This window comes from Buteo buteo, chromosome 1 (genome assembly GCF_964188355.1).
Source record: "Buteo buteo chromosome 1, bButBut1.hap1.1, whole genome shotgun sequence".
Lineage (NCBI taxonomy): Eukaryota > Metazoa > Chordata > Aves > Accipitriformes > Accipitridae > Buteo > Buteo buteo.
The window spans coordinates 33,882,047-33,898,762 of record NC_134171.1 but is presented as its reverse complement, the minus strand read 5'-3'; the positions used below and the strand labels follow the sequence as shown (position 1 = coordinate 33,898,762).

Below are 16,716 nucleotides of genomic sequence, written 5' to 3'. Positions count from 1 at the left end.
AAGAAAGAATTTTTTCATCTTCACAGTTGCAAATAGTTCTTATAGAATAAAAATATTGTGTGGCTGCTTGGATGTTCTGCAGTACAATGTCTCACATTTTAAGGAAAAACAAATGGTCTTTTTTGAAATGAACTGAAATAATGCCAGCTGGTACCATGTAGAATGGGGCCCACTATATCGTTTTTTGTTGTTGTTTTTTTTTAGTGGCCTTGATATTATAGTGAAGCTTTGTTCTAGTGACTTTAGCTAGTTTAGAGCTTCTGTTCTTTTTTTTTTTTTTTTTTTTTTTGTGCCACAGCTAACACTACAGTTTTTAGCCTAATTCAGTGAGGAGGTCCAACCCCAGTTCTATTTCTTGCCCATGTGCTCTGTCTGAAGAGTCGAGACTAATCTATTGCAGCAGGACTCTGATAACTGATTACAATATTAAGGCATTAATTAAGTGTCTAGCTCAGTTGTTAATGTTGTTTTCACATTACTTCAAGGATGGAAAAATAGCAAGATTTTCTAGGATCTGGTCTCTGTTCTCTGACTGTTTGTACTCTTTATCCATTTTCCATTCATTTGTAGCAATGATGCAAAGCCAGAATCTGCTTGACAAAGCAAGGCACAACATACTGTTAGTACGCCTGTAAAATTGGAGAGACTTGTGTATTTGCAGCTGTTCATTCCTTTGTGTTAAAATATTCACAAGGCTCCTTTTTGTGAATTCTGTATTTTTCATGGGTAATATTCCAGTGGATCAAGTAATTTCTACAAGTTCTGTGGTGTAGTGCTTCAGCACTGGCTTTAAAGCTAAGGCAAAATTAACTTCTTGGGCATAATATGTTTTATTATACTTCTTAACTTGCTAACTTCAAGTAAGAATGTGTATGTGCACTTACTGTAATGTCTTAATGTAAATGTAATGTAATGTAAAAATGTTGCTTCTTGGGAGATGTCATTTTGAACTAGATACAAAACTGCCTCTAAAAATGTGTAAAGTTAGTGCTCTTTCCTTTTGTTTCTCGAGGCCTCCCTGGAGAAAAAGTGACCTACTTTACCTGTGCAGTATGTTACAGTGCAGTGTGTATATGCAGTGGATATTCGCTTATCCTTAACCTTCAGTCAATAAGAGACATGACAAGTTACAATACAGTAATCCCTAGAACTACATAAGCTAAGCAAAAGCCAATATCCTTTTTGGCGGTTCCAAAGATAAAGCTATTGCTTTAGGAATAAACCATGTAAATATTTATTGGAAAGCTTTATCTTGTTGTTCAGTGACCCTACAAGGGATGTATGGTGTATTACGGATAACAAGTTGCACTTATGCTTGTGGCACAACGCTGTTGTCAGAAAAGCTAGGGTAACTGCTGGATAAACCTATAAAGTATTAGCAACTACAAACAGTGTGATTTATGTCATCTCTCTTTGTATTATGATGAAGTATGTGTAGTGGAATCAGTTACTAAAGGCTGTAGAAGCCATGAAAACCAATGAAGCTTCATCAAAAACCTGCATATGCTCCATCATGAAAGATGGTATTCTGTTGTCTTACCCTCATAAAGAAGAGGTTAAAAGGCTGCTTGTTTTAGTTTAATCATTTGTGAGAAAATATAACACTGGGGGAGGAAATAACTTCAGTCAGGGGTCTTACTGCAAAAAGTGAGTAGTAGTGCTAATCAAGCTTAAATGGAAAAATAAGGTATAAATATAACAGTCCATGTAGCTGTCTCTTGGAACAGGTTGTTAAAGGTGGATGCTGGCTCCTCAGTCTAACTCTTACACTGGGATAAGATGCTTTTATTAATACAATACTCTGGTTCAAACAAAAGTTGATGGAGGCATATTTCAAGGTTCAGTTAACACCCCTTTCTGTCATGCGCTTAGTCATAACTGTTGAAACTCGGAGGAAACAGGTTAAACATATTTCTTACATTGTAGATTCTTGGATAGAATAGGTTATCCTCAAAATACTTGCACTTTCAATGTCTGGAAAACAAGGGATTAATGTATGTCACACTGTGCTTGTGCTCTTTTTAACAACAACAAAACAGCTTTAATATTTTAAAATTCTACATGATAGTATGTGAAAATGTGTAAGCTTTCTTTAAAAATTGGGAGGACTGTAATTGAGAGCTGATGAACATCGTTGTGAATGTCAAGTACTTAGGTCTTTGGTGAATTCTTGCATCTAGTTGACCATCAGTAGTCTTCAGCATGGTATAGCAAATTACCCTACTGATGAGAGATATCTGGTCAAGTGTTCTATTAGTGCTCTATTTCTCCTTTCATATCTGACCAGAAGGTCTTTTTGGGGTTGGTTTTGTTTGGGGACGGTGGGGGGGTGTTTGCTTGCAGAAGTTTTTGCAAGTTGTAGAGGAAACTGTGCAAGCAGTGTTCTTGTTGCTTGGAGACTTGAAAAGATCTTGATGCATACGTGAACATATGTGCCCTGGCAGCCAAGAGGGCAACCTGCATCCTGGGGTGTGTCAAACACAGCATAACCAGGTGGTCGAAAGAGTTGATTATCCTGCTGTATTTAACACCGGTGTGGCCTCACCTTGAGTACTGTGTGCATTTCTGGACCCCACAGTTTAGGAAGAATGTGAAGGTCCTTTAATGCATCCAGAGGAAAGCAGCAAAGCTGGTGAAAAGCCTGGAAGGCATGTCCTGTGGGGAGCGGCTAAGGACTTTGGGCTTGTCTAGCTTGGAGAAAAGAGGTCTGAAGGGCAACCTCATTGTTCTCTACAGCTTCCCAAGGAGGGGAAGAGGAGAGGGAGGTGCTGATCCCTTTTCTCTGGGATCCAGTGACAGGATCTGTGGGAATGGTTCAAAGCTGCACCAGGGGAGGTTTGGACTGAACACTAGGAAGCATTTCTTTACTGAGAGGGTGGTGAAATACTGGAACAGGCTTCCTAGAGAGGTGGTCAGTACCCCAAGCCCGTCCAGTGTTTAAGAGGTGTTTGGACGATGCCCTTAATAACATGCTTTAACTTTTGGTCAGCCCTGAAGTGGTCAGGCAGCTGGACTAGATGATCATTGTAGGACCCTTCCAACTGAAATAGTCTAGTCTATTCTAACACAAGTGCTCATATGACTGGCCACAGAGCAGGTAGGACTGGGGAGCTCACCGAAGTTAAAAACAAGTCAGGAAGAATGAGTGGCAGTTCTAGCATAGATCATGAAACTGATGCTAGCAATGTGCAGAAAATGGAGCCCACTGCTTCTGTCTCAGCACTTAGAGTTCTTTGGCTTTATCTTAGTATTCACTTTTAATATGCTTTTCCTGCTGTATAACATAAACGTTACTAGGTTTGTTGCTAGAGAATATAGACAGATCTGGTTTGTTTTTCATGAGTACCCAGCTTTGCAGGTGCAAGATTATTAAATGTAAAATAAATTTTCTTCAGTTCAGAAGAATGTTCATACAAAAAAAAATCCCAGAGGTCTTAAACTGCTTTTAAAAAAAGAAACAAAAACCCTACCCCAAAACCCCAACAATTCTGATAAAGAATATATGTTGCAAAGCTCTATGTGACAGGTTTTGAACAGTTATTCAATATCATCTAAACAGTAATTTTAAGTCTCATGTATCCATTTTTTTCTTTTTTTAAAAAAAAAGGCATTCTATGGTAGTGTGTAGAATTTTTCCATGAAGTAAAACTTCTGTTGTTGAACCAACTCTGCGTTTTTTTCAGCATCTTCTAATACTGTACTCTGCAGCTCATGGGAAATAAATTCCCTTAAGAATCATACAGGAGACAGTTTGATGGGTAAATACCTTAAATGTTTTAAAGCTCTTTCCTGTTCTGCACTGGAAAAAACTAGGTACCTTCTGCAGTGAAGTTAAAAGCAGGGAGGAAGAGGAAGATTTTGCTTCTTAACAGCTAATAGTTTGTTCAGTGGTTAAAGCACTCCAGGTGTAGAAAAGCAGTGTTTAAGTGCTTGTTAAAACAGGGCCGAGCAGGGAGGATTTTGGTTCAAGTTTTCCATGTTGCAGAACTAGCATCTCTGGCTAGTTCTAACCAGGAATTTCAACATAGATGTGTTGAGACTGAATTCTCAATCTCTCATGTTAAGAGCTTCAGCTTTTGTAAATAAGTTGGATTTGTCAGTTTTTCTGTCTCTACTCCTCTGTCCAAAAGAAAAGCCTGGAAATTTTGCAGAAAAACTTGAACAGCTTTGTAAACTTAATGGGGTGAAGCAGGAACAAGATAAGATTCAATATTAGTTTAATGTGGTTAATATTTTACACATTGGGAATTCTAGGAGTTGAATAGTGTAAATTAGTCTTTCCTTTTCCCTTGAAAAGATAAGGCTTAAACTTCTTTTTACAGATATTGTACTGTGCGTTGGACTATTTTGTTGCCTAGCTGTGATAAAAAGCCAGCTATAGTCTTTTTTTAGATGTTTTTTCATCCATGTGAACTATGAGGACTATCTGAATGACTTAATAGTCTCATGTGATCTAGCCTTAGAATACCTTCAGGCTAATAAGGAATGTTCTTATAAACAGACAGCAGAGTTGCTTAAGTGTGTAGCTATTACACATGAACCAGCTATAAAAGCAGGTCTTTGTTTTGCCATTTCTACATAAGTAAATGCAGAATTAATCTAAATCTATGTGAATTTGAGTTTAAGTGCGTTCATTAGGGACATATAATGATTTTTATTTTGAAGAGTTAAGGGAGTATCTGTAAACCTGAAATAACCTTTGATACCCAATAGCTGTTACTTTCTTGGCCAGATTTTTCTAGCATTACCAAATAAAGTATAGTACAACAGCTGGATCTCAGGATTTAATTCCTTGGGTGAGAACTGCTGTGCTCCAGAAGTCTTCAAAGTGAAATGACTGGTGCTGATGTTCAGAGAATGCCACCCTAAACTCTTCAGTCATCTGTTTTGAGTGTTTTGTTTGCTGTTTTGTTTTGTGGTTTGTTTTTTTTTTTTTTTTTTTAATAAGTGGTATTTTCCTGAGGTAGTATGTTTGTCAGAGTAGAGAATAGGATGCAAAAAACTAAGATGCGTGACAACACAGTCTTACTGTATTCCAGATTGGTCCCTTCAGCTGTCAAGTTAAATGTGTCAGTGTATTTGCATGCATGCTCTGTCTGAATGAATTTTAAAATATCTAGATTCTCACTGGTTTTTTTTCAGTAATTAAGAGGACAATAGGTTTTTATTTTAAGAGACTTTAGAGCTTTGACCATCAGGGTCACATAGCAGTAGCAAACTGTTTTCATTTTTTATTCCCAACTGAGTTGCTGTAGTTAATGCTGAATTATACCACCTTCTTGAAAATGCCATCCTAATACTTTATTCTTTCTCTACTATCTTCTTTTCCCTTTCCTCTCCAGTTAAACCTACATGTGGATCTCTTTTGATATTCTCAGACTTGTTTTTTTTCCTTTGACTCTCTGGAGTTCCTTAGGTTGTGCATATTGTTTTATGTGTTTGCAGTAAACAGTGAGTAATTGGGCATCATTGTACTGGAATTCTTCCTTAACTTTGAGGTAAGGGTGGTTTTTTTCAGTTATTTTTAAGTCCTCTGACTTGTTCCTTCTAGCTTTCCTTTAAGTCCTTTCTTTCCCCATATTTCTTAAGGTATTTTTCAGCAGATACAGTAGCTGCCCATATTGTTGTCATTGATCCCTGTTAGGCAGATAAGTTGATATAATACTTAAAAGACCGTGGAACTGTTCCAGACACATGAAACTCATGGATCTTTGTATCAAAGCTGGTTAAACAGCTTGTAAAGTGAATGTATGTCTGCATTTTTGTCTGCACACCTGGGGCTATGAAGAACACACGAAAGCCCACAAAGATAAGTAAAACACACTTGTTGTGAGTTGTCTTTAATTTGCTCTGTGATCTCCTGATAAACCACTAGCATGTCTTAGGACGTATACTTGCCTAAATTGTCCTTATTTGCAGTGTTGCTTTTCAGTAGAGGATGTCTGGGTGTTGTTGTGAGTCCATAGATGAAAAACAGTTGCACAGTGCACCTAAGTCAGTATTGCATGAATAAATAATTAATACATCTGTAAGCTGTGGCCCTAAGTAAGACTTTTATTTTTCTTCTGTTCCTTGAGGCCTGAGCTCACAAAGACTTACACATATACCTAGCCTGCTGCTGAGCAGCAGAAGTCCCTAGCACAGAGGGTGTTGGTTTTTTTGACACATCTGGCTAGATCATTGAAGCTTCATATTTTAAGGCATGTTATCCTAGTGTTAGTGACATTATTCACTGTTGTAGAGTAGCAGGTTTTTTTCAAAGCACTGTAGGATTTTGTCGCAGGCAGTCTAACAAAAATGCCATTTTGGAAGGGACATCCTGCACATGAAAAATAACTTGCTGTTCCCTTAAGTCAGAAGTTAAAAATTAAATGATTCTTGCTGTGTCTTGTGGCCATTCTCAATTCTGGAAGAGTGCAGATGACATAAATGCCACCACTGTTGCGTGAGAGAGACAGATCAGCCTGACTGCTGTAGCTGTTTGCCTGGGAATCCACTGCAGAATCACCTTGTGTTTGACAGGCTGCTGAATTTATAGTGATTAAAAGTGTCTGTGTACTAGAGGAAGCCTAAATTATTTAGGATTTTAGTTCCTGCTTTGAGGCAGGAAGAGGTTTGCTTTTTTCTTCAGGTAAGGATTGGAGCTTAAAATAAGTCCCAAAGCTGCAAGCTGCATTTGGCATGGCAGTGGGTATTGCTGCCTGCAGAAAGGTTAGCTTTTCAAACTGGAGCACTGGCTAGAGCAAGGTGGTTGCAGGAAAGTGGAGAGGGGGCAGTCATCTTCCAGAAATAAAACCAAGACACATATGACCCTTTGGGTCTTAGTAGGCTCCTACTTGTCATATCTCTCTTTGCCTAGGCAATCACCTCTCAGCTCATCCTGAAGTAAAGCATGCCAGTAAACCCCATCTGCTCTGCACTGCCCATGCTGTCTTATGACACTGAGCCAGGTGTCTTCTGCGTGGGCTTCTCAGATCTAAAGATCTAGCCTCTGATTTAGACTTTTTTGCAATGAGACACTTAACTGTGCTCTGATGGCTTTCTTAGTGATTGTTGGATGTGTAAAGAGGGACAGAGACAGCAGAAATGCATACAGATAGCTGTGCACTTGGCCTCATGAGGCTGAATTTAAAAGCATACAAATGCCAGTGCCCTTTGCTTCTTTCTTGTCACATTGCTAATGTTCCCAGGGAGTGGCAGATATGCTAAATCTGCTGGGGTTAAACTAGGTCTAGCCCCACCATCAATCTGATGGTGTCATCAGGTATTGATGCATTTAGCAACCCAGACTGAATTACATGGTCATAACAGAATAGAGCCCCTTTGTCCATGTTGATCACCGGTTTTGCCCTTGGAGTTCAAGAGAAGCCAGCAGTAAGGTGCTAGTAAATAAAATCTGTCAGTCCTTTTGTCCTCTGTCTGGGCTGTATATCACTTCCTATTTTATTCTGCTGTTTTCTGGTGCTATTTTCTATCGCCCTTATCCAGTGTCAAGATAGAAGAAGACCTCTCTATGATCTTCATGTTATGCATGAGTTGTAGACAGTGTATGTTCCTGGCATGCTGTGTTAGGATCCCATGGGTTATGTCCTGGCTTTGCACCCTGCCAGCGCCAGGCGCTAGAGAGATGGTCATTGTAGGAGTACAGCCACAGACCTGGAGATGCTGTTTTCCTGAGCCAAGGAAGCAACGCTAGCAGATGCACAGCCACCACAGTGTACAGTGCTGTAACGCAGGGCTCTGGAAAGGCTGCACTGGAGGAACCTCTCTGAGTTAAATCTCTCCTGGGAGCTATTCAGATAGGGATGGGTAGTCCTCTTGCTGGCTGCTGTCAGAGCTCTCTGAGGTTTGGGTGCTAGATGAGACTGGCATGCATCTGTTGCTTTTTATTAGTGCTGTCAGTCTGCTTCTGCATAAAGGAGCCTTGTTTTAGGTTTCTGGGTTTTAACTGGATTCCAACCCTAGAGGCTAGAAAGGCATTTTCCTCAAATCAGAAGTTTGGTTGTGGGTTTTTTTTTTTAAATACTGTGATGTATCTGTTTCTTCACGGCCTGTTTCCACCCAAACTAAGGGTGGGAAAGAGGAGGCAGTGAAAGTATTATTTGTGTACCTCTGTAAGAGGAGTTTTGGTCTCTGCTACAAGGGTTTTGTTGTCCATATAAAGCTTTTATCTGCTTATATTTTGCCCAGTGATTCATTCATTCCTCAGTCTCCAGACTGGTTCATTACATCATGCTTGACCTCTAGAGATTCTTTGTTCTAGCTCCTATTCCTAGGAAGGAAGTTATGGTTTCAGTGGGGTACTTCAGTTTCTCTGGGTTTACAGGCTAGTGAGAAGTTTGTTATCTTTGTCCCAGGCGCTATTGCAAGGGTGGGGAGAGGCAGTGGGTTGTCTTTTTGGGTGCTGGGGGGGGTTGTGGTTGGTTTGGGTTTTTTTGTTTGTTTGCTTTTTTGAACAGGATTGGACTTTTTCTGCCTTTATGAGAGCATCGGATTGGGATGGTGAGAGAACATTTACTACATGGAGGAGTGCCTCCCTTGGGGAGCTGTGGCGGGCAGGAGGAAAACAAAAGGGAGTTCCAGTGGGTGCCCTGGCAGAAGGGTAAAACCTGGTATGGCTGGGTGTTGAATAGTGCGTGAAGACTGGCTGTAGGCCCAGTCAAAATCTCACGATGCCCTCATTAAGAGAGAATTTGACAATACTGATCTAATATTTGAAGAGATGGGCTAATGAACTACGCTGAATACGTGAGGCTACTCTAATGTGCTGTAACAAGCCTTCTGGTTTACTGCTGAGCATGGTTTCCAAGCGTAATAATCTTCCAGCAACACAGAAGGGAGGTGATGTCTTTGATAGTGGTCTTGGATTAGGAAAGGGTCTGGATCTGCAGGCTGTTGGAAAGATAGATGAACACACATTGCTAGTGGCAAAGCTTTTCAGACTAGAAGGAATAGATGAGGATTTTTTAGCAGTAATGACATGCATGCCCTGCTGTGTGCAGAGGCTGCCCTGGGAACCAAACAAAAAAGCTAATTTACTGTCTTTGTACTTATTTTGAATGGTTTTGTGTGGACTGAAGACATATTCTAGTATTTCAGAGTTGGTGGTACATCACTGTGCTGGGAAATAAATATTTTGGTACATGATCATAAAATATTCAGCAGTATTCTCCCACAGTGTGCTGTGGAGGTTGGCTTGATGGGTCTGACGGTCTCAATGCTGGGCTGCAGTTCTTTTGCTCTACTGACAATGAGCTGCTTTATTGTCACTGCGCTGGCCTGTGTGATGTTAGAGATACCCAGAGACCAGGATAAAGCAACAAAATGCTGCTTTTAATTCTAGCTGATGTGGTAAATAACCACTAGAGAATTTAAAATGTTATGCGTCTTGAGCAAGTAAGACATGCTGTTAAAATATAACAGACTTGTGGTAAGGAGAGGACGGATAAGGCACTGCTAGGATGAGACCTGCCAGTGTAATTATGTTTGCTTTGGGTTATACCTGCTTCAGAGAAAGTTGGGTTAATTGTTTCTGGAACTGGAAAGACTGTCAGAGGCATAGGTGCTAGAGAGGATTAGCTGTGGTTTGGTGAAATGGTAGATGTGCAGAATCCATGGAAAAGCACCTAATTTTGTTGTCTCTAAAAAGTTACAGAGGCTGTGGAGGGCAGCTCTTCAAGCAACCCAAAAGAAGGTATGAGCTGTTACTGTCTTGTCTCCTGCATTGGCTGTGAGATACTTGGATGGTCCCTGCTCCTATGGCTGCCTAGGAGGGCAGCTGCTGACTGTAGGCAAAGTAGTGAAACATTTCTCTTTTACACAGGAAGGTGGCCAGTGCATGTATTGATAGTCATGGCCATAGGTGAAAAATGTGACATTTTCTAATCTCTGCAAAACAGTTACTCCTCTGTTTTCTAGCTTCTAGCTCTTATTTTTTATTTTATTTTTGCTAGTGGTAGCTGAAAGGGACCAAGGTATATGCAAAAATTTTGAGCTCATTAAATAGTAAGAAGAAATATTTTTTTAAGATGGCTAACTAAATATGGAGACAGCATCTGTTTTGAAGGAACTCCTGTAATGCTGCTTGTTTGCTGCAATGTTTGGGTGCTTTCAAAACCCAGCTGGCAGAGATCTGTTTTAATATGAAATTGATGCCTGCTTTCTTGGTCCTCTTCTGATAAATGGAAGCATCTGCAGTGTTGATCTGCCAAGCTAAATAGTATTTCTCTTAAGCAGATCTCAAATACTGAATTCTTCTTAGAGAATAGACATGTTTGTGGATTTGTTAAGACTTTAAATGTTGACATAATATTTAATGCTAAAAGAAACTTTGGTAGAAAATGTTAGCTGATAAATCTGTTTTGATAAATTCATGTCAATTGAAAGAAACTTTAAAAAAAACGCACCCTGAAAGGATTCTTGGAGAGGAGAGCTAAAATATGCCTCCAGGAATATTCAAATAATCTCCCTAACAGTCTCCAAAGAACAATTACATGGTCTGTGACATTGCTGGATGATATGTTCAGCTGGGGAGACCACCCACTTCCTCCTCCTCCTCCTCCTCCTCCCTCCTCATCCTCCTCCTCCCTTTTCTCCTCTTCTAGCTTCCAGCCCACGGAGTCCCACAGCAGATTAAGCATCAACACTGTGATGCAATTCAGAGGCTGTTGGTTTTCTGAATCACTAAGTCAGTTTTATTCTGAGGACAAGCTTTGTTTCCACAACATCTGGTGAGGAGAAGCTGCCAGAAGCATTTACGCCGTGGATATCTGCTTTTACTGATTTTTTTGCTTGTCTGTGCATAAGGAATAAGAGCAAAGGAATGGAGACTTGATTACTTCTTCAAGCCTGTTTTCTTTAGCAAGAATTGCTCGCTTCTGCCAGTAGTGATTTTAAAACATAGTATGTGACAGTACATGGAGGCTATTTCTTGCTTGTTTATCTTCCAATTGCACTGAAGACATGTTATGGTCCCCGAAATTTTCCTTATCCAACATGCGTGTACGGCTGACTGCAAAGGGGTTGCTCCGAAACATTCGCCTACCTTCTGGCTACAAGAAAAGCACTGTTATATTTCATACAGGTTTGTGTTTTTTTAATATGATGATTAGAGCATGCTTTGAAGGGAATATCTTATTTACTTCAACAGTGGCTTATTTCTAGCAAACAAAAACTGTACTGGTCATAAAAGTTTTTGAATTTCATACAGAAGTTTGACTTTTGAGCAAAGTAGTTTCATATTTTAAGTCTCTGTGTGTGCATGCACCCGTGCTGAGCTGCTTGTTTGGAAGATGGTTATTCTGTTTATGAAATGCAAATTGGAATTCGTTCTTTCCTCCCGCAAGTCCAAAAATAGTATCAGGAAGTCTGTGCTATTAAATATTTATCTAATGATTTTAATGATTATCTGCTGGCAGCGCTGTCTTTTCTATACCTGGATTTGAGTGCAGGAGGGGAACAGGGAGGGAAGTAGAATGAATACAGGCTGTCACGATGTGGCTTTCTGTCTGTGAGAAATACTTGAACTTACATGTATGATAGCAGATATCTCCATGTCATGTTAAATACATCTTATTTGCAAGTAGGACAAGCAAACTTTTGGGCTCACTTGTGTTGATACAAACCCAAAAAGTATGAAGTTTTAGAGGCATTCAAGACGTGTGTGTGTTTAAACCACCACCACCACCCCCCCAAATAAAAAATAAACCCCAAAACCAACCAGACAAAAAAACCACTACAAAATTCTCAGCTGCATCTGACCTGATTTTCATCTTCAGTGGCAGGTAAAGCAAATAAAGCAAGTATCTGGAATGGGAACAAGATTATGGAAGCTGAGCTTTGTTCCAGGACATACATGTGTTGTTTTGGTGGAGGGTGTCAGTTGTTTGTTGTTTGTTTTAGCTAAGATGCATGACATTTAGAGAAACTGATGGCAGCCTGCATATTATGTAAGTCTTTTTCTCCACTGCACTATTTGTAATTTTCTTGCATTTTACTTAAGGACGAGCAAGCAGCTACATAAACTAGTTTTGCAGAAGCTCTTTTTCTCAAGCATTTCCCTTCTGTCTTGAACACCACCCTCATTGCTTTTATTTTTTGGAGTTCAGTTCTACCAGTCAGCTTTCCTTCCTGTCCTGGCATTTCACATAGCAGCTTAAACCATTCACCTTGTCATTACTTATCCTTGCCAAAGTAAATCCGGTTTCCAAGTTCCTCCTGAATGATAAATTCAGTTATGAACATAACACAAGCCAACTATCCAGACATAATATAGGCTTCTGTTTGCAGCTTGGTTGTGTGGCTTTAAGCTAGGATTAAAATAATTTGATGCTAAAAATTCTTATGTAAGGGAGTCTTTGTGCATATACCTACATCCTTGATGTTGCTAACAGCATGAAATTTCCACATAGCACATATTCCAGGGACAAAAATCCTAAAAGAGAAGGCAGGGTGATAATGTTCAATCTTCCAAATGTTCATTAACTGCCACTGAAATTTGTATAATTCTGAAAAAAAAAACCAAAAATAGCTGTCAGTGCATGTATAAAGGGAATTTTACAATGATAAGAATCCATTTGTGGTTTTATTTAGTTTGAGTGGATGTGAAAGCAAAACCTGCCTGTAGGATACCTCTGGTAAATACAGCATGTAAAATAGATTGCTAACCCTGTGTTCCAGTTAAGCAGCACTTCACTAAATAAGAAGTGCTGAATAGACCTTCTGTGTGTTTTCTCTGTGTGCACTATGTACACGCTAATGGTATAACATTGAAAGCTTAGAAGGGTTTTTGCCTGGTCTCCCCCTTCTGCTTTGCTGTCCTGTGTCTTGTAGGAAGTGTGTTAGCAGAAAGCTGACCAGTGGTTAGCTACAGCTGAATATACCAAAAAAGTAGGGCATCTGAAAACCAGGTCATATTCTGCAGCGGAGAGTGTAAGTATGTATAAATACACTGTGGTTTTAGAAATGGTGTAATGCATTGAAGCTTGTTAGTGATTATTTCAGGTTCATAAAACTCAGCAACAGTAGATCAGGCAATGACAATGTATATCAGAAGCGTAAATGGTTCTTTATGTTAAATGCCAGGAGCAGCCATATTTGGTTTTGCAGTGCCAGTATGAGTATTTTTTTCTTGTAGGGGTTTGATTGGATTAAAATGACATGTGGCTTCTTTCCAAGGTCACATAAGCAATGAGAAATAGAATATACTAGGGAGTGTGTCAACAAATAAGGGAGAGAGTAATTGAAAAAAGGAATTTCATGGTCTGTGTAGGAATGTGAATATGTATGAGTGTTATGTAAGCAACATTTGGTTCCAGTTTTGGTGTAGATTGCACTTCTAATAAGTATTATCGTGGATTTCATCCTTTGTTCCCTTTCACAAAGCATAGACCAGCCGCCTTGTATGACTGTAGAGCAGCCTTGAGATACTTATGGCAATTGTTGAAATGTAGAGTTTTAAAGTAGTCTGGAGTACAGGTCAAGTTGGATTCTTCTGTTAACATGTCCTGGCTTACAGTCTGCAGTGCAATAACTTGGTGAAGTTAGGACATAAGTGCTATTGGGAGGAAGAGGATGGAACTCACTCTTGGGTTTTCATTCTGACTTGAGGATATTTTCAAGCAGCCTGCCACAGTTTCTTCACAGTAGGTAGTATGGCTTGACATACAGTTCTTTGCACTGGTGTTAAGTTAGTCTAGATTAGTCGTTGCATTTATAGTTAAATGGATCCTTGGGGTGGAGTGCATTTGCATTGCTTACAGCTTGTCCATGTGGAGGTGTCAAATTAACTGGAGTAGTTCAAATACCTTGCAGTGTAAGCATACAGCCTGTTCAGGGGAAGCCAAATAAAAGTGGAATTTTTCTAGGAATGGAATAAATCCAGAGGAAATTTGCTGTAAAATTTGAAGTGTATCTTAAGGTCATTCAGCTTGTTGCCTTGTGTCTAACTTCCATCACTGTGCGCTCTATGCTGCTGCAGGGTTGTTATATCCAGAAGTTTTTTCACCCTTTAAATGCAGGCAGACATCGAAGTGTCATTTTTCTCAGCTACTGGAAGTATAGTACACCTGCATTGTTAGCTGTATATAATGAGTGTCCTCTTCAGCAAAACAAAAATACTGAAATGCTTCAGGAAATACTTTACAAGACACAGGTTGGGTACATAAAACTTATTTGTAGCAAGTAACTGCAACAAAAATCTCAACACTTCAGAACTGCATAAACATGATAGAGATAGGAGTTAAGTATGAACCAGTGTCTTTCAGTGATGTTTTACCAAAGAGTGACTGAAGTGCTCTTATGCTCTTCAGCATCACTGGTGTGACAGAGTAAATCATCATCTCTGAATGATTCTGTATAAACAGCCAGAGAAAGACATTCTTTTATGAATGATTCAAAATAATCATTTTGAGTTACTTATGTTTTCTCTTGCATAAAGATAAAATACTAGACAATGAACTAGTTTTGCAAATGGAGGTCAAAGCTCTTGTGCCTTTTGTTCAGGGTTTTTCAAGGTTTGTATACTGAACTGTACTATTGCTTTTGTGGTAAACTGTTTTGTCTCAAAATGTTTTCATCCAGCCCTTCCTGCTACTCTTTCTCTTCCTCTTCTTCCCCTAAGCAAACTGTACTTAGTACTTTTATCTGTCTGCTGATTTCCATTGCTTAACTAAACCTAGTTACTCTCTTATTACCTTGGGAATAAGAGGTGTCTCCGAGGGCAAAGAGTAGTTGATGTCATTATGGCAATACCAATTTTAAAAATTTCCTTTTTGCCTTGCTAGCAACAAGCAAATATCACAGACCTGTTTATTTGAGCAGATTACATCCTTTTCCAATACAACCTTTTCCTTAAATCCTGCTTCAGATCACGTTGTGAACTTTGAAATTACTTCTGCACGTTGCAAAGCAGTGCTTTTAAAGGAGGATTCTGAAAGCCTCAGGTGTCATGAGTTGTTTAACTCTTCATATGCCTTCCTGCCCCCCCTACCCCCACTCCCCCACCCCCTAAAGAATGACTGAAGTACTGATTAATGTCTGACACTACAGTTTAATATAGAACTGTAGAAAGATATCCAACACACTTAACCCTACCAAGTATTCTAAATTTAAAAGTCTGCTGGAGGGATTTGATACAGGACAAGTATGTTAAATATTTATGTCACCTACCAAGGAAAAATATAGTTCAGCAGTAAAGCCAGCTTATCTATTCTGAGCAAAAGAAGTCGAATAACTGGAAACCATTCATCATGGGGGATTTTGGATTTAATCATGTTCCTGTTAAAGTCATTAAGACTGTTTTGCTTCTGACTTCATCTATTCAAGACCAGGTGCTGAATGACTTGCCTGATATGCTTGATTTCAGTCTTAATACGTCATGGCTTCAGTAGGCATGCAGGTGATAGCTAAATGGAGGTTCTTATTTTCAGGTGGTAGGGCTCTGTGTTTTGGCATTTGTAAGTATAGTTTGTACTCTATACACATCTCATGCAATTGATGCATTTACAGTAGGTATAAAATGCAGATAACTCTAGTTCTTTTCAAAGGAAGCCTGGATAGCAGAAAGGAGCTGTTAAAACAAACAAACAACAACAAAAAAAACCCCACCAAAACCAAACAAAACCACAAAACCCCCACAAACCAACAAAAACCACACCAAAGAAGTCACAAAACAACTTACATGTGATGTAAACACTTAAACTCTGCATATATTTAATAAAGCATGAAAATTAATGTAAATAAGGAGCTTTGCTCAAAAAAAAAAAATCTTTGGAGAAAGAACTGGAGTGCTGTGAAAAGCACATGCATAGCAACTTTTGCATTCTGGCTCCACTGTAGTGAGTGATGTTGGATTTTGTAACTCCTTCACTTAAACAGAATAATTGTATGTGAAGGATGCCTCAAGTATTTGTCAACATGAAATAAGTAGAATTGCTGCTTCAAGCTCAACTTCATAGAAGAATAGTTAATTGGGGAGTAAATTCAAAAGACCTAGCAAGTTATCTTCGCTAATATAATTGCATATTCTAAGTGTGCATTTGTTCCCACTTGATATGTCTAATAGGTGAAAAGGGTCTGGCTGTAACTTCTATTGCTATGAAGTAGGTTGAGGTTTGAAAGTGACAGGCAGCAACATTTACACTTAAAAACCTGAATAGCTTTTAAATTACTTTGGGGGATTTCCACTGTGGTAAAACTGGACTTAAACTTCTTTTAAAAGCTGCTTCTACCAGTTTTGCAACTTGTGCAAATGAATCTGTTACCATAGTAGAAATGGCTTCCAGCATTCAGACAAATGAAGCATTACTACCTATTCAGTCCTTTTAATTTGAACTTTCTAAGGCATAAAGTGAAAGTTTTTTTGAGGAAAGTGATACCATGAAATTTCAGTGCTAGAATGCAACGTTTTGAGTATTTGCAGCCAATTGGCTTGCTGTTGTTTGTTACTCTTCTTTCTTTGTTAGCACAGAAAACTCTGATGTGGGAGGGAGGTGGAAGGCAAAAAAAAGTTTCTTGCATCTTCAATTAATCAAATATAATTATATTTTAAGTACTGTGGAGGCAGTACTGAGTAGATTGGGACCATACTTACCACTCTCTTTGTAATCAATGGCAAGAAATGTCAATTTCTGTTTATAGATTGGCTGTTAATTTAGTGTCATGCAATGAAGCAGTGTCTCCACTGCTTTTATTATTTAAAAAATTCTAATCCCTGAA

The 16,716-nt window shown here is 39.1% G+C and overlaps 1 protein-coding gene across 4 annotated transcripts in view; it reads left to right on the top strand.

The window, feature by feature from the left end:
- MTUS1 (microtubule associated scaffold protein 1) overlaps positions 1-16,716 on the top strand; it is a 131,383-nt gene that overhangs the window by 61,816 nt on the left and 52,851 nt on the right. The window contains exon 8 of one of the 4 annotated variants that reach the window (XM_075026823.1): positions 9,650-9,694. The exons of 2 other annotated variants lie outside the window; for them this stretch is intronic. In XM_075026823.1, the coding sequence (XP_074882924.1) occupies positions 9,650-9,694 (45 nt within the window). Of the gene's footprint in view, positions 1-9,649; positions 9,695-10,631; positions 11,084-16,716 lie in introns of those variants that run through there. One more of the 4 variants, XM_075026806.1, reaches the window with a different exon arrangement.